Raw genomic sequence first — 26,903 nt, forward strand, 5'->3', positions numbered from 1 at the left:
ACACCACCAGTTCAGAGCTTGCTCGGGAATGGCAACAGGCAGGTGTGAGTGCTTCTCCCAACTTCTCCCAGCCATCCAGGAACAATGACGAACAGTGCACCTTGCCATTTGGCAAAAGTGATAACTTTGGGGAACAAAACATCGATCCATGGCCAGGAAACTCCCCAGACCTTAATCCCGTTGAAAACTTGTGGTCAATCCTTAAGAGGCGGGTGGACAAACAATAACGCACAAACTCCAAGCATTGATTATACAAGAATGGGCTGCTATCAGTCAGGATGTGGCCCAGAAGTTAATTGACAGCATGCCAGGGCAGATTGCAGAGGTCTTGAAAAAGAAGGGTCAACACTGCAAATATTGACTCTTTGCATCAACTTCATGTAATTGTCAATAAAAGCCTTTGACACTTATGAAATGCTTGTAATTATACTTCAGTATTCCATAGTAACATCTGACAAAAAATATCTAAAGGCACTGCACTGAAGCAGCAAATCATGAGGTAGTCATCTGGAATGCTTTTCAAACAGTCTTGAAGGAGTTCCCACATATGCTCAGCACTTGTTGGTTCCTTTTCCTTCACTCTGCGGTCCAAATCATCCCAAACCATCTTAATTTGGTTTAGGTCAGATGATTGTAGAGGCCAGGTCATCTGATGCAGCACTCCATCACTCTCCTCAAATAGCCCTTACACAGCCTGGAGGTGTATTTTTGGTCATTGTCCTGTTGGAAAAGAAATGATAGTCCCACTAAGCGCAAACCAGATGGGATGGCATATCGCTGCAGAATGCTGTGGTAGCCATGCTGGTTAAGTGTGCCTTGAAAACTAAATAAATCACAGACAGTGTCACCAGCAAAGCACCACCACACCATCACAGCTGCTCCTTCATGCTTCACAGAGGGAACCACACATGCAGAGATCATCCGTTCTCCGACTCTATGTCTCACAAAGGCACAGCAGGTGGTACACAAATATCAAAGTTGGACTCATCAGACCAAAGGACAGATTTCCACCTGCTCGTGTGTCTTGGCCAAGCAAGTCTCTTCTTGTTATTGGTGTCCTTTAGTAGTGATTTCTTTGCAGCAATTTGACAATGAAGGCCTGATTCACACAGTCTCCTCTGAATAGTTAACGTTGAGATTTGTCTGTTACTTGAACTCTGTGAAGCATTTATTGGATCAGCAATTTCTGAGGCTGGCAACTCTAATGAACTTATCCTCTGCAGCAGAGGTAACTCTGGGTCTTCCTTTCCTGTGGCGTTTCTCATGAGAGACAGTTTCATCACAGCGCTTGATGGTTTTTGCGACTGCACTTGAAGAAACTTTCAAAGTTCTTGAAATTGTCTGACTGACTGACCTTCATGTTTTAAAGTAATGATGGATTGTCATTTCTCTTTGCTTATGTGAGCTGTTCTTGCCATAATATGGACTTGGTCTTTTACCAAATAGAGCTATCTTCTCTATACCACCCCTACCTTGTCACAATCCAACTGATTGGCTCAAACGCATTAAGAAGGAAATCAATTCCACAAATTAACAAGGCACACCTGCTAATTGAAATGCAATCCGTGTTCTCTCACGTCACCCCGCTCCTCCGCTCTCTCCACTGGCTTCCAGTTGAAGCTCGCATCCGCTACAAGACCATGGTGCTTGCCTACGGAGCTGTGAGGGGAACGGCACCTCAGTACCTCCAGGCTCTGATCGGGCTCTACACCCAAACAAGGGCACTGCGTTCATCCACCTCTGGCCTGCTCGCCTCCCTACCACTGAGGAAGTACAGTTCCCGCTCAGCCCAGTCAAAACTGTTCGCTGCTCTGGCCCCCAATGGTGGAACAAACTCCCCACGACGCCAGGACAGCGGAGTCAATCACCACCTTCCGGAGACACCTGAAACCCCACCTCTTTAAGGAATACCTAGGATAGGATAAAGTAATCCTTCTCACCCCCCTTAAAAGATTTAGATGCACTATTGTAAAGTGGCTGTTCCACTGGATGTCATAAGGTGAATGCAGCAATTTGTAAGTCGCTCTGGATAAGAGCGTCTGCTAAATGACTTAAATGTAAATGTAATAAATGCAATCCAGGTGAATACCTCATGAAGCTGATTAAGAGAATGCCAAGAGTGTGCAAAGCTGTCATCAAGGCAAAGGGTGGCTAGGTTAAAGAATCTCAAATATAAAATATTTTTTAGGTTTAACACATTTTTTGGTTACTACAGGTTTCCATATGTGTTATTTCATAGTTTTGATGTCTTCACTATTAAAAAATAAAGAAAAATGTGTGTGTCCAAACTTTTGACTGGTACTGTACATAAGTATTCAGACCATTTGTTGAAGCACCTTTGGCAGCGCTTACAGCCTTGAGTCTTCTTGGGAATGACACTACAAGATTGGCACACCTGTATTTGGGGAGTCTCCCATTCTTCTCTGCAGATCCTCTCAAGCTCTGTCAGGTTGGATGGGGAGCGTCGCTGCACAGCTATTTTCAGGTCTCTCCAGAGGTGTTCAATTGGGTTCAAGTCCAGGCTCTGGGTGGGCCACTCAAGGACATTGAGACTTGTCCTGAAGCTACTCCTGCGCTGTCTTGGCTGTGTACTTACGGTCATTGTCCTGTTGGAAGGAGAACCTTTGCCCCAGTCTGAATTCCTGAGCGCTCTGGAACAGGTATTCATCAAGGACCTCTCTGTACATTGCTCTGTTCATCTTTCCCTTGATCCTGACAAGTCTCCCAGTCCCTGCCACTGAAAAACATCCCCACAGCATGATGCTGCCACCACCATGCTTCACCATAGGGATGGTACCAGGTTTCCTCCAGACGTGATGCTTGGCATTCAGGCAAAAGAGTTTAATCTTGGTTTCATGAGACCAAAGAATTTTGTTTCTCATAGTCTGAGTCCTTTAGGTGCCGGTTGGCAAACTTCAAGTGGGCTGTGATGTGCCTTTTACTGAGGAGTGGCTTCTGTCTGGCCACTCTACCATAAAGGCCTGATTGGTGGAGTGCTGCAGAGATGGTTGTCCTTCTGGTAGGTTCTCCCATCTCCACAGAGGAACTCTGGAGCTCCGTCAGAGTGACCACCGGGTTCTTGGTCACCTCCCTGACCAAGGCCCTTCTCCCCCAGGTCAAGGGTGAGTCTTGGTGTTTTAAACTTCTTCCATTTAAGAATGATGGAGGCCACTGTGTTCTTGGGGACCTTCGATGCTGCAGATACGTGTTGGTACCCTTCACCAGATCATGGCTTGGTTTTTGCTCTGACATGCACTGTCAACTGTGGGATCTTATATGGACAGGTGTGTGCTTTTCCAAATCAAGTCCAATCAATTGAATTTAGAAAATAAAAGAAAGCCACACACTCTTGGAGCTCAGATGCAAAAATTTAATACCAACGTTTCGACAGCCAAGCTGTCTTCATCGGGGTCAATTGAATTTACCACAGGTGGACTCCAATCAAGTTTTAGAAACATCTCAAGGATGATCAATGGAAACAGGATGTACCTGAGCTAAATTTTGAGTCTCATTGCAAAGGGTCTGAATAAGGTACTTTTTTTTTAAAATACATTTGCAAACATTTCTAAAATAGCTGTTTTAATGTCATCATTATGTGGTGTTGTGTGTAGATTGATGAGAAAATACATAATTGAATCAATTTTAGAATAAGACTGTAACGTAACAAAATGTGGAAAAAGTCAGGGTGTCTGAATACTTTCCGAATGCCCTAGTCAAAAGTAGAGCACTATATAGGTAATAGGGTGCCATTTGGGACGTAGCCAGAGGGCCTTGTTTTCTGTCAGTGGCCGCAGATTAATGTTTCTGTTATGAGTCGCTACTCTGACTAGCTGGAGGGCACGCGGTGCAAAGCCTCTTGCTAATGCATGCTCTCTGCCTCTTGGCAAACTGTTGAACAAAAGCTTTTGAAAATGCATCAATTGATCATATGAGCAGGAAATATATTTTTTTATTTCATTGCTGCAAGTACAGCATGTTTTTTGACTCATCTTGGTTCACTCAAAGCCCACAGCTGTTCACATGATAGCGACTTTGAAAACGGCAAGATAGGAAAAAAACAAATGTTGACCATTAGGTTGATTAGAAGCAAATTTGGTCAAATATTTGATGTTCTGTCCAACCGTCCATCTCTGAATCTACTTTTGATGTAGACGGTACCATAATGATACTGTATAACGATGCCAATGGCCAAATTACTGCATCCATCCGTTACTACAATTATCACTGCTTGAGCAGTTTAAGTGCAGACTATTAGGGGTCTACTTAACGATAACTGTTGATAAGTGAAAGAACCTCGGATGGCCTTAGATGTCCTAGAGAGCCTGTACAATGGTTCCCATGCAGGCCACTGTCATATTTCTATAGTGGCAGTCACAAAAACATATTTTTGGTTGCCTGTTGTTGTAGTGTCTCTGGCAAGAAGAGGAAAACACAGGCCTGTGGCGCTGTATTAATAGTATGAATCATCAGGCATTCCTCAAACAGAAGCTTGGTTTACAAAAAGACTTGGGAAACCACTGTACTTTTTACTGGAAAATATGGATATGCACCATAAATTTCCATTGTGACTCACATCGTCTCCCAAATAAGATGTGGAGCTGCGTGGAAAATAAACACCCTACTTGTGCTAAAAATATATTTTCGTACCAGTTTTGATTTTGTTCTCAGCGCAATGGCAGTACGTACACGCATGCTATTTCTGTGCTATGTGTGGGAATGAGTCACAAGCATCTGATCTCGCTTTAGCTCTATGAAGGAGAGCGAGGCGGGCTGGAGTTTTGGGCATGGGTCATGTTCCGCACACATCTGGCCCACAGACAGTCTGGCTTCTGGGGCTGTTATGTGCGTCCCAAATGGCACCCTGTTCCCTATATAGTGCGCTACTTTGGACCAGGACCCATAGGGCACAGCTCAAAAGTAGTGCACAATATAGAGAATAGGGTGGTATTTGGGACGTAGCCCTGCAGTGGGCAGAGCACCAGGGTGGATAGTGATGGACCCCTGAGGGTTTCTGGCTAGTGGGACACATTACAGAGTTTTCAATTAGTTTCTCTTGGAGAGATGTTTATGTTACTCTCAGTAAATGCTGAGATCCCTAGCAAGGGACTCTATGGGCCTCGTACAGTATGGATGGACAGTTGCTGCTGCTATCCCACCCTCCTCAGAAGAGGGTGGAATATACTGTTTATAGGGACTGCGTAAGTGAACAGAAAATGTGAGACTTCACATATTTGAAACAATGTGGAATCAACCAACTAACTAAACCATCCCAGCAGTCTGCTGTACTGCATGTCATTGCTGAACCAGAGAAGTCAAAGTAAGGAATCTCTATTTCCTTCTTCTTCTTTTTGTGAACTCAAGTGTGTCAAACTCTGTGTGAAATGTCTGTGCGATTCATGCGATAGGGGCGTAGATCTCCTCTGGCACGGGGACGGTTGTCCTGAGTCGGTACTCCATTGTAAAGGAAATCCCTCTCATGTATATGCAGTGGACCTGTGTGGTTCAGGGCTTTGGCTGCCCCCGGGCTGTTTGGGCCTTGTTCAGAAAAGGACCATGGGATTAACTGGGAGGGAGATACACCGGTCTAGTTGTGGATCATTGCCTGTCAGACACTCCTGAGGGCTGTTGTTCATGCAAAGTAAAATGGGACATCGCACTCTTCTTATGGTCTTTTTCACTATGGTGAAATATAGATTCAAGTTCAGTGCATACATCTTACTCTGACAAACTATTTTACATATGATTGGCATGATACGAAAACAAAAGCATTCAGCAATACTGTGTTTTACCCAAACATCCTGTCTTTTTTTTAACATCTCTCCAACTGTCAGTCAAATGAACGTCCACCTTTTTGCTCATTCTACTTTCCTCTCCTCCGTTTCTCATCCTGTCTTTCCATCCTTCCATCAGCACTGGAGAGCAGAGGTAGGTGCAGACGGTCTGTGAGCCTGTTCAGAGTGCTGAGTGGACGTGCATTCTTTTCTGCATGGGTTTCTTTTGCTGCTCCTCTCCTTAGATGTTCTAGCCGGGCACCTAAATCTCTAACCTCTGTCCTGTCTGTGTCTCTTTCCCTCCTCACTTAACTTCCTAATGTAATCGCTGCTTCAGCCTCTCTGCAGAGTAAAGTGGCTGACCAGAGCATGTCCCATCAAACCAATCTGGCAATTGCTTAGGCCTAAGTGCTATTTTATGTGGAGGCATATGAAAGATACCCTATTATCAAATTAACTCTCAAAAACATTGAAACGTTTGACTTTGGACAAAGTCACTGTAATTGCTACAGCAGGAGGTCGTGTGACCCTTTTTATAAGTTGCATAGCTATTAGTTTATATCAAATTAGGATAAGAAGATAAACAAGTAGTTTTATTTTTACCTTTATTTAACTAGGCAAGCCAGTTAAGACTTACAATGACGGCCTAGGAACAGTGGGTTTAACTGCCTTGTTCAGGGGGAGAAGGACAGGTTTTTACCTTGTCAGCTCAGGGATTCGATCTTGGAACCTTTTGGTTACTAGTCCAATGCTCTAACTACTAGGTTACCTACCGCCCCAAATCAATCAATCTGTAAATCAAAATGTTTAAAGTAAACTATTCAGGTCACTCATCTAAGGCAGTGGTTCCCAACCAGGGGTACTAGGACCCCTAGGGGTACTTGGCCTATACACAGGGGATACTTGAGAAGCCTCATGAGAACATAGAACATGTCAAATGCACATGAGGGGGTACTTTAAGGGTACTCCAGGCAGAGCAAATATCACTTAGTGGTACAGTAACCAAAAAAGTTGGCAACCACTGACCTAAGCAATGCATCTTCAGATTCTCAGACAAACTGGCTGTGTGTGAGTAGTATAGTGTGAATACAATCAAGAGATACTAACTGATACAGACAGAGATACTGTTACATTACTAGAGGTTTCTTTAGTTTCAAATACAATGGGGACTCCAGTCTGCCGAAATAGTGATTGCTGGAGTGTCTTTAGCCTGAATGACTTAGAAATAGCAAACGTCTTGGTTATTAGTTATTATGGAAAATTGCAGGGCTCTCAGTTTGATTCCTAATCGCTGATTATATTGTCAAGAATAGTGTTGTTTCTTCACGAACAGAGCTTTTCTATGCACCGGTCTTGTTAGATCACGAGTATTTACAGTACGTAAGCAGTATTCATTCCTCATCCTCACAGCTGATCAGCTTATAGATAACAGAGAAACCCTTCAAGTGCATTGAACCATAATGAATCCACTGTGTCTCTCTGTGAATAGTCTCTAACTGTCTCTCTTAACCGTTCCCCTCCCCAGGCACAGCGGCATATCACTGATCTGTACGAGGACCTCCGAGATGGACACAACCTCATCTCCCTGCTGGAGGTGCTCTCTGGAGAGACACTGGTGAGTCCCTGTAACCTTTGCCCTCTGGCTGGAAGGAGGACCTCTGTTTCTGCTACAACCTTCTTTCCCAACCTCTCATTTCCTTCTGTCCCTTTCCCCCATCCTACTCACATCAGTTGCTTTTCAGTCCATTATACGATAATATTTTAATTAGTCATGATGATGCATTAGATCTTTTGTAGTCTTTCCTATACTTGATGTAATACACAACCTGGGCTGGTAGGTTTTGTTTTCACCACCTTCTTGCATGTGTTGAAACTTGCTGGGATACAGTAGGTGGTCCACAAACAATACAGTACATGCTTAAGAATGCCTCACAATTTGACTTAACCTATCCATGGCACTGATTTGAAGTTGTTTTTGGTATAAGTAATATCTCATAGCATTAATTTAACACAAATTTCATAATTTGCTTCTCTAACCTTTTCGCACTTGTTTGACCCCTGTTTTTCCTTTTCTAATTCCTTTCTTGCCCTGACCTTTGCCCCCTTTGCTTCTGCCTCTTCTCTTGCTATGGTCTTGCTGTGATAGCCGAGGGAGCGTGACGTTGTCAGGAACTCGCGGTTGGTGAGTGGGCCTGGACTGTATAGCGCCTCCTCGGGCGTGGCATCTGTCACTCCCCCAGGTGGCTGCCGGGTTGTGCATGTTGATGTCACCTCCTTGTCTCTGTGTCCGCAACGTCGTCGTCCTAATCCATCTGTTGAAGAGCGTTCAGAGACTTGGGATGTGTCCCAAATTGCACCCTATTCCCTACATAATGCACTATTTTTAACCACAACCCTATGGGCCATGTTCATAAGTAGTACACTATATAGGGAATAGGGTGCCATTTGGGTCATTAAGTAGGGAATGCAGATGTAAGATTATCGTTTTTGTGTTTTCCCATGGATTTGGGGATATTGTGTGGTAAATTACTGGTAGTGCCTAGTCATTGTGTGTTGATAACCTATGAGTGAAGTAGGTGCTTTAGAAGGCATTCAGTCATCTTTAGTTACTTATTAGAAAAATGATGAATAAAGCTGGGATATTTCCTTCAGTTTCAGCACTTAGATCATTTCATGGCCAGTCTGCTAGTTCCATCTTTGTCTGCTAGTTCCATCCAAGTCTTAGCATATTAGTCTGAGGTCTCAGAAAGAGATGCAGGCATCCGGTCATTTGACCCAACTTACTGTAAACCAAGCCAATAAGAGATCGACCTGTACGGTAGATGAGCTTGTGATTGGATGAGAGCTTGTGACTTGCTGCACTTGTGCATGTAATGGTGGACCAGATATGTCTCCTGAACACTTGACCATTATCTCTCGAGATTGAGAATCATAAAGACTCTAATCACTGCTGCTTGGCTCCAGGTATCTGCTTGGTAAGAGTGGATTGTTTTGTAGATCAAAGTGCGATCATGTCATTTAGGTATCATTTCTCTATAACAACAAAAAATAATATACTGTATATAGGACCAAGACTGCTGCTTGTCATCCATATAAAATGTTTTCTCAGTCAGAAATACCTTGTCTCCAGTCATGGGGCCTGCTCTTCCCTGTCCTATTGGTACTGAATGTGTGTTTTCATCTCCCTCTAAAGTTACATTTCTTCTCACATCTCACAGCCCAGGGAGAAGGGGCGCATGCGCTTCCACAAACTGCAGAATGTACAGATCGCACTGGACTTCCTCAAACACAGACAGGTACAGTGTGATGATTAAATGGATCAATATATCTATGTTTTTTAAGTTTTAAAAAACTTCTCACTTGAACTGATTCTTATAATGTAATCTAACAGTCCCAATACCTTATAACAGAGGTGGGACCAAGTCATTGTTTTACAAGTCCCCCCCCCCCCCCCAATAGGGATCAACTATCGAGTATCGCTATGGTGCGCAATCGGCGATGTAGGCTTGTACATAATCGCCCAATCTTAACCCACACACACACACTCTGTGTGGTTGCAGTAGGCTAACGTATGTCAATGGTTTTAGGAACAGCAGTAACATCAGACAGGATTTAGGCTACCAACTGCCTAACCAGTTGTAGCTCAATCTCGGGTGCAATGATCACGTTCCCGCACTGACTGACTGTGTGGAAGCTCATTGATTTAACGTTACGTTAGTCTACATGATACACTAGTAAAGTAATAACATATATAGCTGTCATCTATATTAGCCACGACTTACCTTTCTTTGTGCAGCTTCAAATGCCGAACAAAGTTGGAAATTGTTGCGTCTCCGTCTGTAATTTTCTTCCCGCATGTTTTGCAAGTTGCAATCCGTTTTTTGTTGATACAGCATCGTCCTTATATCCGAAAATGATCATTTTGGGGATCATCTAGCCAAGGGCTTCATCTGAATTCACCCGCCGACGTTCCTCTGCACTGCAACGCACAACATTTTCTCAGCTGGCATAATGTGATTGGCTGCTGTCCGATTTAAACTGTAATCCGTTAAATGAAGAGTTTATGCGCTGCACACTGTTTTTAAATAGCATCATTTTTAATATTTGGGCTTGGGGAGGGTATGAAGTTAGGTCGAGTCATAAGTCTCAAATCCATGTCAAGTCACGAGTCATTGGTGTTAAAGTCAAAGTTGAGTTGCAAGTCATCATATTTGTGACTCGAGTCCACACCTCTGCCTTATAATTCATTAGCTAACCATTTAGATATAAATTCATCTAGAGGGCCATAAGATAGTTGTACATACTTGTGTCCCATTTGTGACAGGTCAAACTGGTCAACATCAGAAATGATGACATCGCTGATGGAAACCCCAAGCTGACCCTGGGCCTGATATGGACCATCATCCTTCACTTCCAGGTATGTCATGCTTCACTCATAACATAAAACAAACCAATATGTTTATTATTATTCAAATGATAGGCCTAGGCCAGGGTGATGTGATCTAAGTAAAACATCCTATAACCAGTTTGTTACACAACATGGTGTAACAAAGTACTACAAAGTATGTGGACACCTGCTCGTCGAACATCTCATTCCAATATCATGGGCATTAATAATGAGTTGGTCCCCTTTTGCTGCTATAATATCCTCCACTCTTATGGGGAAGGCTTTCCACTAGATGTTGGAACATTGCTGCGGGGACTTGCTTCCATTCAGCCACAAGAGCATTACTGAGGTCGGGCACTGAGGTCAGGCACTGATGTCGGGCGATTAGGCCTGGCTCGCAGTCGGCGTTCCAGTCAATCAAATTTCAATCAAATGTATTTATAAAGCCCTATTTACATCAGCTGATTTCACAAAGAGGTATACAGAAACCCAACCTAAAACCTCAAACAGCAAGCAATGCAGATGTAGAAGCACGGTGGCTGTGAAAAACTCTCTAGAAAGAGAGGAACCAGGCACTGGGGGTGGCCAGTCCTCTTCTGGCTGTGCCGGGTGGAGATTATAACAGTACCAAGATGTTCAAATGTTCATAGATGAACAGCAGGGTCAAATAATAATAACAGTGGTTTTAGAGTGTGCAACAGGTCAGCACCTCAGGAGTAAATGTCAATTGGCTTTTCATAGCCGATCATTCAGAGTTAGAGACAGCAGGTGCGAAAGAGTCGAAAACAGCAGGTCCGGGACATGGTAGCATGTCCCGTGAACAGGTCAGGGTTACCTAGCCGCAGGCAGAACGGTTGAAACTGGAGCAGCAGCACGACCATATGGACTGGGGACAGCAAGGAGTCATCAGGCCAGGTAGACCTGAGGCATGATCCTAGGGCTCAGGTCCTCCGAGAGAAGAGAAAGAGAGAGAGAGAAAGAGAGAGAGAGAATTAGAGGGAGCATACTTAAATTCACACAGGACACCGGATAAGATAGGAGAACTACTCCAGATATAACATACTGAGCCAAGCCCCCCGACACAAACTATTGCAGCATAGTTACTGGAGTCTGAAACAGGAGGGGTCGAGAGACACTGTGGCCCCGTCTGACTATACCCCCGGACAGGGCCAACAGGCAGGATATAACCCCACCCACTTTGCCAAGCACAGCCCCCACACCACTAGAGGGATATCTTCAACCACCAACTTACTACCCTGAGACAAGGTCGAGGATAGCCCACGAAGATCTCCCCCACGGCACGAACCCGAGGGAGGCGCAAATCCGGACAGGAAGATCACGTCAGGGACTAAACCCACTCAAGTGACGCATCCCTCGTAGGGACAGCATGGAAGAGCACTAGTAGGACAGTGACTCAGCCCCCGTAATAGGGTTCGAGGCAGAGAATCCCAGTGGAGAGAGGGGAACCGGCCAGGCAGAGACAGCAAGGGTGGTTCGTTACTCCAGTGCCTTTCCATTCACCTTCACCCCTGGGCCAGACTACACTCAATCATAGGACTTACTGAAGAGATGAGTCTTCAATAAAGACTTATAGGTCTCTCAGGAAGAACATTTCATAAAAATGTAGTTCTATAGGAGAAAGCCCTGCCTCCAGCTGTTTGCTTAGAAATTCTAGGGACAATAAGGAGGCCTGCGTTTTGTGACCGTAGCATACGTGTAGGTATCTACGGCGGGACCAAATCGGAAAGATGTGTAGGAGCAAGCCCATGTAATGCTTTGTAGGTTATCAGTAAAACCTTGAAATCAGCCCTAGCCTAACCAGGAAGCCAGTGTAGAGAGAGCACTGGAGCACTGGAGCAAAATGATCAAATTTGTGGATTCTAGCCAAGATTCCAGCAGCCATGTTTAGCACTAACTGAAGTTTATTTAGTGCTTTATCCAGGTAGCTGGAAAGTAGAGCATTGCAGAAGTCTAAACTAAATTCAGCAAAAAACGTCCCTTTGTCAGGACCCTGTCTTTCAAAGATAATTCGTAAAAATCCATATAACTTCACAGATCTTCATTGTAAAGGGTTTAAACACTGTTTCCCATGCTTGTTCAATGAAGGATGGCAACAACAACTGCCCGAGTTACACCAGGAATGCACAATCCCTCCATCAGTGCGCAGACTGTCCGCAATAGGCTGAGAGAGGCTGGACTGAGGGCTTGTAGGCCTGTTGTAAAAGGCAGGTCCTCACCAGACATCACCGGCAACAATGTCGCCTATGGGCACAAACCCACCGTCGCTGGACCAGACAGGACTGGCAAAAAGTGCTCTTCACTGATGAGTCGTGGTTTTGTCTCACCTGGGGTGATGGTCGGATTCGCTTTTATTGTCGAAGGAATGAGCATTACACCGAGGCTTGTACTCTGGAGCAGGATCAATTTGGAGGTGTAGGGTTTGTGATGGTCTGGGGCGGTGTCACAGCATCATCGGACTGAGCTTGTTGTCATTGCAGGGAATCTCAATACTGTGCGTTGCAGGGAAGACATCCTCCTCCCTCATTTGGGTACCCTTCCTCCAGGCTCATCCTGAGATAACACTCCAGCATGACAATGCCACCAGCCGTACTGCTTGTTCTGTGCGTGATTTCCTGCAAGACGTGAATGTCAGTGTTCTGCCATGGCCAGCGAAGAGCCCGGATCTCAATCCCATTGAGCACGTCTGGGACCTGTTGGATCGGAGGGTGAGGGCTAGGGCCATTCCCCCAGAAATATCCTGGAACTTGCAGGTGCCTTGGTGGAAGAGTGGGGTAACACAGAGTGGAAGTGTGGGGTAACACATATCACAGCAAGAACTGGCATATCTGGTGCAGTCCATGAGGAGGAGATGCACTGCAGTACTTAATGCAGCTGGTGGCCACACCAGATACTGACTAACTTTTGATTTTGACCCCCCCTTTGTTCAGGGACACATTATTCCATTTCTGTTAGTCATATGTTTGTGGAACTTGTTCAGTTTATGTCTCAGAGTTTGAATCTTGTTATGTTCATACAAATATTTATGTTAAGTTTCCTGAATATAAACGCAGTTGACAGTGAGAAGACATTTATTTTTTTGCTGAGTTTAGAGGTGACAAAAGCATGGACACATTTTTCTGCATCATTTTTGGACAGAACGGTTTTGATTTTTGCAATGTTATGTAAATAGAAAATGAATCCCAAAGATGTTCAATGGAGTTGAGGTCGAGGCTCAGTGCAGGCCAGTCAAGTTCTTCCACGTCAAACTCGTCAAACCTTTTCTGTTTGAACCTTGCTTTGTGCACAGGGGCATTGTCATGCTGAAACAGTAAAGGGGCTTCTCCAAACTGTTTCCACAAAGTTGGAAGCACAGAATAGTCTTGAATGATGTCATTGTACTGTGCATTCGGAAAGTATTCAGAGTCCTCTGAATACTTATGTAAGGTATTTCATTTCAAAATGTCTTTTAAATTTGCAAAAATGTCTAAAAACCTGTTTTTGCTTTGTCATTATGGGGTATTGTGTGTAGATTGATGAGGGGGGAAACAATTGAATCTGTTTTAGAATAAGGCTGTAACTTAACAAAATGTGGAAAAAGTCTAGGGGTCTGAATACTTTCCAAATGCGCTGTATACTGTATCGTTAATATTTCCCTTCAATGGAACTAAGGGGCCCAGCCTGAATCATGAAAAACAGCCCCGGACCATTATTCCTCCTCCACCAAACTTTACAGCTTGCACTGCATTCGGGCAGGCAGCGTTCTCCTGGCATCCGCCAAACCCATATCAGTCCGTAAGACTGCCAGATGGTGAAGCGTGATTCATCACTTCAGACAAGTTATTTCCACTGCTCCAGAGTCCAATGGCGGGAGCTTTACACCACTCCAGCTGACACTTGGCATTGTGCATGGTGATCTTAGGCTTGTGTGCGGCTGCTCGGCCATGGAAACCTATTTCATAAAGCTCCTGACGAACAGTTCTTGTGCTGACACTGCTTCCCGAGGCTATTTGGAACTCAGTAGTGTGTGTTGCAACCAAGGACAGACAATGTTTGCGTGCTACGCGCTACAGCACTCGGCGGTCCCATTCTGTGAGCTTGTGTGGCCTACCACTTCGCAGCTGAGCCGGTGTTACTCCTAGACATTTCCATTTCACAATAGCAGCACTTACAGTTGACCTGGGCAGCTCTAGCAGGGCAGAAATTGGATGAACTGTCTTTTTGGAAAGGTGGCATCCTATTACATTGCCACGTTGAAAGTCACTGAGCTCTTCAGTAAGGCTATTCTACTGTCAATGTTTGTCTATGGAGATTGCATGAATGCGTGCTCGATTCTATACACCAGTCAGCAACAAGTGTGGCTTACATAGCGGAATCCACTCATTTGAAGGGGTGTCCACATACTTTTTACCATGTAGTGTATATTTCACCTGGAAGGATCATTTCTGATCCTTGCCTGCAGTAGTACATTATTACTTTTCTGGGTCAACTAATCAACTCCAAGCACACCGCTTCTGTTGATAGAGCAGATATGGGTCCAGTTAAATTATTCAAAAGAATCTGCCTCTTTTGGCATTTGGCACCCGCTGTCTATACATAACACAGCTACTCATTATTCCCATATGTCTGAAGAATTTCAGACGAAACATCGTAAAAACATATTGAAACTCTCATACCATGTGAGGTTTCCATCCTCAATATAACTCAATAAAGGATGGAAATGATTTCTCCCCAAATGGGAGATGCTTGGGAGTATTTGGTTATTTGTTTAGCAGTTGAGAGTATTTTGAAATATGGAAAAAGAAGGGCAAGGAGATTCTTTGATTCTATAATGGATATACTGGTCATACTGGGATTACCATCATGTGGAATTCCGTCCACTCCAGGGTGACTCAGTGTTTCCCGTGGGGAGGCAAGAAAGAGAGTTGGGGTGTGGCAGGTAGCGGATATAAGCATTTCAACGAGTCCCACCATTGGCTATACTTTTTTTTTTATGAGAGGAATCTGACTTTGTCCCAAATGGCACCCTATTCCCTATGTAGTTCACTACTTAGGCCCACAGGCACAACATGATTATCCTATTGTTTACGGTTGGATGCCTTGATGAAGTGGAAGGAAGCAGGAATCTCTAGATTCTCATAAAGGCAAATTGATGTTTCCATGTGGTGTGTGTGAGTCACATCATGAGTACCTACATCCTCTCTCCACCCTTTCCTTCAAAAAAGCCTGAAAGGGATATTAGAACCACTGACAGTGTTCCACCACCGGCCAAACATTGAAATTCACATTGGTCATAAAGCAATCTTTCTTGTTCCAAGAAGGCTCTATAAAGTGCCCTTTTTATGACTAAAAGTAACCACTACTCCATGGATCATCCATTTTTTATTTGGTTGTTTTATTTTTGGTGGTTGAGAGAGGAGGCAATACATTCATTATTTAACAATGCATTGAACAAACACAGTATGCAATGCACACATAGTATTGAGCATCGAGTAACAGCAGCAAAACACTAAAGTAAACACAGCTTCACCATTTATCTTAACTTACCTCAGTATTGTTGAAGCTTCCTGTAGATGCAGTAGTTATCATCTCGCTCTCCAGAAGGAAATAGACTGCTGAGAGATTCTCAAGGCTGTACCTGTGACTAATAGCTTTATCTTCGCTGCAGGAATTCACTGCACCTTATTCAATTCTGTGCCCCATGGATGTTTTTACTCTCACAACTTGGATTCTGCAACCAGGAACATAAAGCTGTTTGGGGTGTTTTCACAGCAGCAAACTGCAATGGATTTTAGAATAATTTTGTATCTGACTGTTGGTTTTTGAGGTTGAAAATGTGAGTCATCTTAAGCCTGGATCAAGTCAAGTTGCTTATTGGAAAAAGGTTTCCCTGCCTTTGAAATCAATGCATTATGATTATACCAAAGCACGCAGAGTTCTCTTCCATTATGTTCCCTTTATACACAGCCCATAACCCTTTTTTCCAGCCTTTTTTCCAACCCACCACACCTTGAACCATCTATAACACTGTTATTCAGTCCTGGGGACCTATAAGGTGTGCAAGCTTTTGTTTAAGCCCAGTTCTAACACACCTGATTCAAATAATTAACTAATCGTCAAATTAGTTCAATCAGTTCCAGGCTGTATCACAGCCGCCGTGATTGGGAGTCCCATAAGGCGGTGCACAATTGGCCCAGCACCGTCCGAGTTAAGGTTTGTCCGGGGTAGGTTGTCATTTTAAATACGAATTTGACTGACTTGCCTAGTTAAATAAAGGTTCAACAACAAAAAAATAAAGATGTGTTAGTACTACTAGAATTAAACAAAAGCCTGTATACCCTATGGATCCTCAGGACCATGATTAAAGAACACTTTATAGCCTGCCTCACCAATACCCCCCCGCCCCCAGATCTCCGACATCCAGGTGAATGGCCAGTCAGACGACATGACGGCCAAGGAGAAGCTGCTGCTGTGGTCCCAGCGCATGGTGGAGGGATACCAGGGGATGCGCTGCGACAACTTCACCACCAGCTGGAGGGACGGCAAGCTCTTCAACGCCGTCATACACAAACACAGGTGAGATGCAGCCTTGAAGGATTGAGGTGATCTGACTGGGACTTGAGGACATCCTGGGTGTCACAGGGGGGAAGTTGTGCCAGGGGGATACATGGACATCCAAGAACACATTTTCTTAAGCCTAACCACTTTGTGAATACATGCGATTGCCTGGACCTGCTATAATATATGTCCTTGGGACATAGTGAACCCCTGTGCTCCTCGTAAGGCTCCACCTACATGTTACATTTGACATGTGTTACTGTACATACAAAGACAGAAATGTGAATTTCATATTCACTGTCACGCTGCAGAAAGGCTGACCTTTTCAGATAGATAGTTATGCATTCAGTCGTCAATCAAATTCAGTCAAACATTACAAGTACTTCTCATGATTTTATTTGGAAGCAGTTTCACTGGTGAAAACATTTTATTTGCTGTAGCATTCCCGCATGTCCAGGTAAGCATTCAAGCACATAGCAATAATACACTGAGTGTACAAAACATTATGAACACCTGCTCTTTCCCTGATATAGACTGACCAGGTGAATCCAGGTGAATTACCCCCTTATTGATGTCACTTGTTAAATCCACTTCAATCAGTGTAGATGAAGGGGAAGAGACAGGTTAAAGAAGGAATTTTAAGTCTTGAGACACTTGGAACATGGATTGTGTATGTGTGCCGTTCAGAGGGTGGTTGGGCAAGACGAAAGATTGAAGTGCCCTTGAACGGGGAGGGTATGGTAGTAGGTGCCAGGCGCACCGGTTCGTGTCAAGAACTGCAATGCTGTTGGGTTTTCACGCTCAACAGTTTCCTGTGTGTATCAAGAATGGTCCACCACTCAATGGACATCCAGCCAACTTGACACAACTGTGGGGAGCATTGGAGTCAACATGGGCCAGCATCCCTGTGGAATGCTTTCGACACCTTGTAGAGTCCATGGCCCGATTAATTGAGGCTGTTCTGAGGGCAAAAGGGGGTGCAACTCAGTATTAGGAAGGTGTTCTTAATAATATAATAGTGATAATAATAGATTGAATTTGTATAGCGCTTTTTATTACAGCAAGAATCTCAGACTCTTAAAACAACAAAAGCATTTCAGTTAGCCTGTTGACAGTTCTGGGTGGAAGATCTTCCTCAGTCATCCATAGAGGCAGGGACAACTCCAACAGGTCACATATCAGTAACAGTCACTCAACACTGAAAGAGTTAGCTAAACGCCTATAGACATACAGTGCCTTGCGAAAGTATTCGGCCCCCTTGAACTTTGCAACCTTTTGCCAAATTTCAGGCTTCAAACATAAAGATATAAAACTGTATTTTTTTGTGAAGAATCAACAACAAGTGGGACACAATCATGAAGTGGAACGACATTTATTGGATATTTCAAACGTTTTTAACAAATCAAAAACTGAAAAATTGGGCGTGCAAAATTATTCAGCCCCTTTACTTTCAGTGCAGCAAACTCTCTCCAGAAGTTCAGTGAGGATCTCTGAATGATCCAATGTTGACCAAAATGACTAATGATGATAAATACAATCCACCTGTGTGTAATCAAGTCTCCGTATAAATGCACCTGCACTGTGATAGTCTCAGAGGTCCGTTAAAAGCGCAGAGAGCATCATGAAGAACAAGGAACACACCAGGCAGGTCCGAGATACTGTTGTGAAGAAGTTTAAAGCGGATTTGGATACAAAAAGATTTCCCAAGCTTTAAACATCCCAAGGAGCACTATGCAAGCGATAATATTGAAATGGAAGGAGTATCAGACCACTGCAAATCTACAAAGACCTGGCCCTCCCTCTAAACTTTCAGCTCATACAAGGAGAAGACTGATCAGAGATGCAGCCAAGAGGCCCATGATCACTCTGGATGAACTGCAGAGATCTACAGCTGAGGTGGGAGACTCTGTCCATAGGACAACAATCAGTCGTATATTGCACAAATCTGGCCTTTATGGAAGAGTGGCAAGAAGAAAGCCATTTCTTAAAGATATCCATAAAAAGTGTTGTTTAAAGTTTGCCACAAGCCACCTGGGAGACACACCAAACATGTGGAAGAAGGTGCTCTGGTCAGATGAAACCAAAATTGAACTTTTTGGCAACAATGCAAAACGTTATGTTTGGCGTAAAAGCAACACAGCTCATCACCCTGAACACACCATCCCCACTGTCAAACATGGTGGTGGCAGCATCATGGTTTGGGCCTGCTTTTCTTCTGCAGGGACAGGGAAGATGGTTAAAATTGATGGGAAGATGGATGGAGCCAAATACAGGACCATTCTAGAGGAAAACCTGATGGAGTCTGGAAAAGACCTGAGACTGGGACGGAGATTTGTCTTCCAACAAGACAATGATCCAAAACATAAAGCAAAATCTACAATGGAATGGTTCAAAAATAAACATATCCAGGTGTTAGAATGGCCAAGTCAAAGTCCAGACCTGAATCCAATCGAGAATCTGTGGAAAGCACTGAAAACTGCTGTTCACAAATGCTCTCCATCTGAGCTCGAGCTGTTTTGCAAGGAGGAATGGGATAAAATGTCAGTCTCTCGATGTGCAAAACTGATAGAGACATACCCCAAGCGACTTACAGCTGTAATCGCAGCAAAAGGTGGCGCTACAAAGTATTAACTTAAGGGGGGCTGGATAATTTTGCACGCCCAATTTTTCAGTTTTTGATTTGTTAAAAAAGTTTGAAATATCCAATAAATGTCGTTCCACTTCATGATTGTGTCCCACTTGTTGTTTTATATCTTTATGTTTGAAGCCTGAAATGTGGCAAAGGGTCGCAAAGTTCAAGGGGGCCTAATACTTTCGCAAGGCACTGTATCAACTACCATAAGAGGTCAGGGTAGATTTTGACAACAGACTTTTCATGTTTGCACATACTGTATAAACACACACCCTGAAGGCTCACACATACACACACACACGACTCAGGAGAAAGGCACAGGGGGTGGCGAGGCAGCTTTGAGGTAGTATTTAGTTTTTTTCATTTGTTTCCCATGAATTTGAAAATAAGATGCCCACAGGGCTGTGCTTTTAAGTGTCAGCAGATAGCAGCACAGCTCAGGTACGCCCAGGTGTCTTAGGTGTGTCTGCCATACAAACTCCACACAGACGAAGAGCAAGACAGAAACACACTGCAGAATGACAAATCAACAAAGTAGTCTGGGCTCACACACAACAAATTGAATTTGGGAAAAGCATGCGAAAGTAATCTCTCAATTCTATGACCGTCAACGCTCAAGGCTTGCACATTATCTAGCTGTGTAAAGGGGATGCTTAATCAAAGGCAATGTGGATACATGAGACCCTGAACTGAAAAAGGACTGGAAAGCTTGAACGATAGTTGTGTTTTGGGGGAGTGACTGCCGCTACAGTATGAATGTCTATTTACTCGTATCCGGAGGGTGAGAATGCATCATAAACCTTGTAAAATCTTGAAAACATCTGTCACAGTCTTATACGCGGATGGATTTGTAAGACTGTAAGGAAAAACTGCAAGGGGAGCATTTGAACACTGTTTGGACACTGTTGCAGTTGAGGACAACCACACACACCCTCACCATGATGCACAGTCTGAAGAAGAAGTTCCGCTCCTCCAAGAGACTGTTGAACAGCACCTCCAGCAGCACCCAGGGTTCCGTCAGTGACCTGGAGGACCGGGTGGTCATGCTGTGTGAGGACATCCCAGCTGAGAGCAGCTCCTTTGACTCAGGTCAGGGGTCCCAGAGCCCGGGGAAGTCCTCCTCCAGCCGAGGCTCCCAGAACAGGGAGCAGGAGTCAGGGTCAGAACTTTGCATAGTGCACCTGAACAGGGACAGACACTCCTACAGACACTCTGCTATGGATCACCAGCCCACTGGCCATGGAGACTACAATGTGCAAAGAGTTGTGCAAGGGTATGGAGGGTTTATGTGATTTTTTTTCATTAAGGTGGTGGTTGGGATTAACTTTGATAGCTGTTTCCTTTTTTTCTACTTCTAGACATTAGTTCCTTTCTAATAGGGAATATAACAATTTATGCCATTTATGCCTTTTTATAATTTGTTTACAAAACCCCTGTATTTTGTCTAACCATGCCAGACTAAATCCCTTGGCAAATATGAGATGCCCTGTGCTCATTCCAAGCAGTCAAAGCTTGTATCTGCATGTTATTTGACTGCAATTACATTTATTGGCAGTGTACATGGAATTACTTGCATGTTTTGTGCATGAAATGGTGGGGGAATTTCTAAATTACTGGTTGGTAGGAGCTCTTGTTTTTTCCTGCCCTCCTTCTGTCTGTATTCACATTCCTCTGAGAGAGGCATGTCGGTCAGGATCTAATGCAGTCATTCCATCATGATTAAAATGCCTTCAGCAGGGTCCCCCAACTTATTTTGTTCTTCATCATTGTTGGACATAAAACACTAAAAACACCAGGAAATCGAGTGATTTTAATTTTGGAAATATGTGTTCTCACGCATCATAGAGAGACGCGTGATCATATACTAGTGTAAGCCATGTTTGAAATGGTTATGTTTTAGTCAAATATTATATCTGTTTGGACTCCTTGTGGTCAATTTGTAATCATGTTTTCAGACCATTTGCCAAAAAAAGGATTTTAGAAAAGGAACTCTTATTTAATGGTTTTACCTAAATGTTTTGGGGTTGCAAATATTAATATAATACATCCATTTGCACTATATTCTATTAAAAAAATGCAGTGTCTGAGATTCAATTTCATAGTTTTAACAGTCTTCTCTATGCTCTGTCCCCAGGCCTACTCTGATTGACATGAGTAAGGTGTACCGACAGACCCATGTAGAGAACCTGGAGCAGGCCTTCAGTGTGGCAGAGAGAGACCTGGGTGTCACTCGGCTGCTCGACCCAGAAGGTAACGGAACGTGCGAGTATTGTTTTCTCCATGACTGTCAATACTATTCTCAGGTATCTGTATTTGTATGAATACTTGCATTTATCTTTCTCTAAAATCAGTTTTGAACTGGTGTTCATTGTCTCCCCTCTATTAAGATGTGGATGTGCCACACCCAGACGAGAAGTCCATCATCACATACGTGTCCTCCATGTATGACGTCATGCCCCGTGTACCTGACGTCCAGGATGGGGTGAAAGCCAATGTGAGTGTTGTCTTCTTGGAACCGTATAGGTCATCACCACTAAGGGCTTCCTGCTGGTCTCACCTATGAGGTCACATCTTCCCAAACTTTAAGATGTCTTTGACGCTCCAGAGGGAATTTCCCCTTATGTACAGGTATAGGATCAGCTTCCCCTCCCCCATTTCTAACATTAACCAATAGTGGGGGAAATGCAAAACTGAACCAAGATCAGCATCTAGAGGGAACTTCACTCAACACCATGTTTGACCAGTGGAGTGATTTTTAATGCAGTGGTATGGAGACTCACGGATTTGTTTTATACTGAACAAAAAATACAAATGCAACATGTAACAAATTTCAATTATTTTTTGTTAGTTACAGTTACTAGAAGGAAATCAGTCAGTTGAAATAAATTCATTAAGCCATAATCTATGGTTGGGCATAAACCCACCCACTTGGGAGCCAGGCCCAGCTAATGACATTCAACTCTCTGGCAACAGCTCTGGTGGACATTCCTGCAGTTAGCATGCCAATCGCAGGCTCGAGAGACATCTCTGTCATTGTGCTGTGTGACAAAAAAAGTGGCCTTTTATTGTTTCCAGCACAAGGTGTAATGATCATGCTGTTTAATCAGCTTCTTCATATGCCACACCTCTCAGGTGGATGGATTATCTTGGCAAAAGAGAAATGCTCACTAACAGGGATGTAAACATATTTGTCCACAACATTTGAGGCTTTTTGTGCATATGGAAAACTTCTGGTACCAACACTTTACATGTTGCGTTTATATTTTTGTTCAATATAGTTTCATGAACCTTTTCTCTAATAAACCTTCTCCTGTCTCCTGTGTGTCCCACAGGAGCTGGAGCTGCGCTGGCAGGAGTACTATGACCTGGTGACCCTGCTGTTGCAGTGGATCAGACACCACGTCATCGTGTTTGAGGAGAGGAAGTTCCCTACCAGCTATGAGGAGATTGAGGTCAGTCTCCTCACCTATTGGGGAAATCTTTTGCTTAATACATGTAAGGGAATATTTTAATTGTCTGTTTATTTAATTGTCTATAATAATTGTCTTAAAGACTTGATGCTGTATATGACAAAAGCTATGTTCAGTTGTAACAGTGAATTAATCATGTTTTTTTTCTTCATATTGGGGCGACTGTGGAGTAGCAGTTATGGAAGTGGTACTAGCCTCCATAATACCTTATGTCTCGCTTAATGAGGAAATACTCTAAACTGTTTGTCTCTGATTTCTGAAAATTGTCGGAGGGATGTGATGAAACAAGAACTATGTTCAGTTGTCATGTTGAATTAATTCCGCAACGTTTTAAATATTCAGGTTCTTTGGCGCCAGTTTCTGAAGTTCAAGGAGACAGAGCTGCCGGCAAAGGAAGCTGACAAGAATCGATCCAAACATGTCTACAAGTCATTTGAGGTTCGTAAATAATCCTCTAAAAAGAGAAGCCGAAACACCCAGACTGAATAGTTCAATCAACTAACTGTATAAAATAGATGCTGGCACCTTTTTTTTGAACGTTTGCCTGTCTGTGTCTGTCTGTGTCTGTCTGTGTCTGTCTGTGTCTGTCTGTGTCTGTCTGTGCCTGTCTGTGTCTGTCTGTGTCTGTCTGTGTCTGTCCTTGCAGGGTGCAGTTCAGGTGGGTCATGTCAAGGTGCCCCCTGGATACCACCCTATCGATGTGGAGAAGGAGTGGGGTCGTCTGCATGTGGCCATATTGGAGAGAGAGCGTCTTCTAAGGACAGAATTTGAGAGGTGGGTCAGCCATTATACAGACGCACAACACTGTGGTCGGAGGGCCTATGGTGTTTGAGATTATACCTTCATCTTTGAGATGAGGCTGAAATCTGTTGCACGTGTTTTTGTTAGATGCAGTTCTCAAGAGAAATTCTGGATTTAGGGACTCTGTCACATGGTGTTTCTGTTGCGTTTCAGTTGTTAAAGCAAACTCAATGTTTACTAGAAGTAATAAATTAAACGAGACATAAAACATTGGAGAAAATAGCATTTAAACCCCAAAGGCGTCTGTAACTATGTGGTTGCTGTAACTATGTGGATTATAACCAGTTTGGTAGATGTGAGAAGACATTGTCAGATAAAGATAGCTAGACAACCCGACTATGACTCACTGAAAGATCCATGCACTGCCGTTGCCATGGCAAAGAGTTCAAAACCTTTCAATAATGTGATTATTTGTGTCCTAAGCAAGTTATTATCGGACGATCCTTTCCAAATCACAAGCAGGGCGTATGTAGTTTTTGGTACGGGTTGGTCTCTCATCACAAGACTTCCAGTCTTGAAGTAAGCAGTCAGGGCAGCGGTCGGAGAAGCTACTGTGGTCTGTGAGTCACGCAACAGCCAACCACCCAACACCTTATCGCATTACAACATCCTGTGGACTGTCATCATATCTACTGGGGAGGACAAGCTGTCAGTGAATCCATCATGGCCTTTGCCAGTCAGAGCTATGGTTTAGAGTATTTACTTCGCAAGAAGATCGAGAAGGAGTGAGTGTTTTACCATGCCTGCATAACGTTTCTGAGAAGATTGTTGGATGTTTCTTTTTTCTACAGATATTTTATCGACGCTATTGAAATGAATTCATACCCACATCATTTTTTAAAATGTGTATTATTTATTTATATTATATCTTTATTCAACCAGGTTGTCCCATTGAGGTCAAAATGCTTGTTTCACAAGGGATCTGGCCACGGGGGGCGTTGTTGTCTTTGAGTAGAGTATTGTCAGTCATGATTTACTGTTCCATCATTGAGTTAAATCGTTACCTCATTAGACAATACCTCAGCCTAAGAGCCGAGTTATGAGAGACTGTGGAACAAGTCTCAACTGATGTGGTGACCTTTGACCCTCAGGCTGGAGCGGCTGCAGAGGATTGTCAGTAAGGTCCAGATGGAGTCTGGGGTGTGTGAGGAGCAGCTCAACCAGGTTGAGGGCCTGCTACAGATGGTGAGTCTCATACCCTGCTGGGGCAGACAGTCACTAGCCAATATAGATAATATATGTATATGTATAATGTACAGTCTGTGGCCCTACAGATTTGTAACCACAAGCCCATGCTAGACTGAGTCTAGTCAATGATACAGTGAATTAATACCCCGCAGATTGGATTCTGATTCTGATGTTCAAAAGCTTTCTCACGCTGATGGATTGATGCCTACTGATGCTGTATTCAAGATGGAACACATGGTGTCATGGTGTTTATATTGTAATCTATGTTCTAGGATGTCCGTTTGCTGAACTCAGGAAAGCCTGCTAAGCACACAGCAGAGATAGATACAGACCTGGACAAGGCCGAGGGCATGATCCGGTACCTCTTCAACGATGTGCAGCTGCTGAAGGATGGACGCCACCTACAAGCTGAACAGATGTACCGCAGGTCAGAACAACCACGGAGTAAAACCATTTCAGCGCCACGTCATTCACTCAGAGCATTACTGTGTTATTGTGAGGCCTTGTGCGACAAGCGATGACACCTAAGCCTCTTACTGCATTGTAACTATTATATTATTACTATGTCTTTACATATTTATGACAAGTTGGTTTGTTGTCATTGAACAAGTCATCACTGTTTCTCCTGTTTTACCTCCAGAGTGTACCGTCTCCACGAGCGGCTGGTGAACCTGCGCAGTGAGTACAATCTGCGCCTGAAGTCCGGGGTTACCATCACCCAGATGTCCCAGATGCAAACCCTTCAGCAGGCACCCATGAGGGTGCGTCCCGAGCTGGATGAGGTGACCCTGCGCTACATCCAGGACCTGCTGGCCTGGGTGGAGGAGAACCAGAGGCGGGTGGACCGGGGGGAATGGGGCTCGGACCTGCCCACCGTGGAGTCCCAGCTGGGCAGCCACCGCGGCCTTCACCAGTCAGTGGAGGAGTTCCATGCTAAGATTGGCAGGGCAAAGGCAGACGAGGTACTTTGGAAAAACTACCTGGGATGGGATTGGAGTTGGACTGATTCAGTCATACCATCATTGATCCTCTTTGGTTAATGCTCAAAGTAGTCTGACTGTTTCTTTTTTAACCCTGCTTCTTCTCTAATCTTTAGTCTCTTTTTCTATTCCCCTTCAGAGTCAGCTCTCCCCTGTCAGCAAAGGTGCCTACAGAGACAACTTAACCAAGCTAGAGTTGCATTATGGCAAGCTTTTGGTATGTTCTGGACTCAAGATATTAACGTGCAACTACAACTTTTTAACTACCTGACATTTATCTAATGTGTCTTCTCCAATCTCATGTATGTTATTTTCTCCCCAGAGTTCTTCCAAGGCTCGTCTGCACAGCCTGGACGGGCTTCATGCCTTTGTCACTGCAGCCACCAAGGAGTTGATGTGGCTGAATGAAAAGGAAGAGGAGGAGGTTAACTATGACTGGAGCGAACGCAACACCAACATGACAGCCAAGAAAGACAACTACTCGGTATGGCTGTTCTCAGGGTAGCCTAGTGGTTAGAGCATTTAACTAGTAACCGGAAGGTTGCAAGTTCAAATCCCCGAGCTGACAAGGTACAAATCTGTCGTACTGCCCCTGAACAGGCAGTTAACCCACAGTTCCTAGGCCGTCATTGAAAATAAGAATTTGTTCTTAACTGACTTGCCTAGTTAAATCAAATTTAAAAATTAAAATAAAAATCCTCACCATACCTGGAAAGTTCTACTTAATTTAAATATGAAAAGAGTTAAGCATAGTACGGTATCTTGTACTATTGCACTTTACAGAACAGTAAAATGCCATCTTTAATTAGCTTTTGATTAGATTCTGTAAAAAAAAATGTTGGAAGTATTTATGAAGGGTCCCCATTAGCTGCTTCCAAGGCAGCAGCTACTCTTCCTGGGGTCCAAACACATCAATCAAAAGAGAAAACGCTACATATAACATTATGTATAACATTAGTACTCCACTACATATCAACAATACAAAAATGTATAATACCACCATACAACTATATTACAATGTACGTGTGTGTAGAATGTGTGTGCTAGCGTATGTGTGTGTCTGTTCCTGTGTATCTCTTCACAGTCCCTGCTGTATGTGTTTATCTGTTTGTTTTTTTC

General features: G+C 43.7%; 1 protein-coding gene across 16 annotated transcripts in view; it reads left to right on the plus strand.

Moving 5' to 3' along the window:
• Positions 1-26,903, plus strand: part of LOC118399164 (plectin-like) — a 185,234-nt gene that overhangs the window by 123,891 nt on the left and 34,440 nt on the right. For 9 of the 16 annotated variants that reach the window (XM_035795003.2, XM_035795005.2, XM_035795016.2 and 6 more), the window contains 14 exons: positions 7,297-7,386; positions 8,990-9,067; positions 10,096-10,188; positions 16,565-16,731; positions 21,480-21,595; positions 21,733-21,839; positions 22,678-22,797; positions 23,158-23,253; positions 23,462-23,589; positions 24,708-24,801; positions 25,077-25,231; positions 25,445-25,766; positions 25,924-26,001; positions 26,107-26,268. In XM_035795003.2, coding sequence (XP_035650896.1) covers positions 7,297-7,386; positions 8,990-9,067; positions 10,096-10,188; positions 16,565-16,731; positions 21,480-21,595; positions 21,733-21,839; positions 22,678-22,797; positions 23,158-23,253; positions 23,462-23,589; positions 24,708-24,801; positions 25,077-25,231; positions 25,445-25,766; positions 25,924-26,001; positions 26,107-26,268 — 1,806 coding nt within the window. Of the gene's footprint in view, positions 1-5,910; positions 5,926-7,296; positions 7,387-8,989; positions 9,068-10,095; positions 10,189-16,564; positions 16,732-21,479; positions 21,596-21,732; positions 21,840-22,677; positions 22,798-23,157; positions 23,254-23,461; positions 23,590-24,707; positions 24,802-25,076; positions 25,232-25,444; positions 25,767-25,923; positions 26,002-26,106; positions 26,269-26,903 lie in introns of all 16 variants that reach the window. The other 7 variants (XM_035795002.2, XM_035795004.2, XM_035795013.2 and 4 more) reach the window with 1 other exon arrangement.

Source organism: Oncorhynchus keta, chromosome 20 (assembly GCF_023373465.1).
Source record: "Oncorhynchus keta strain PuntledgeMale-10-30-2019 chromosome 20, Oket_V2, whole genome shotgun sequence".
Taxonomy (NCBI): domain Eukaryota; kingdom Metazoa; phylum Chordata; class Actinopteri; order Salmoniformes; family Salmonidae; genus Oncorhynchus; species Oncorhynchus keta.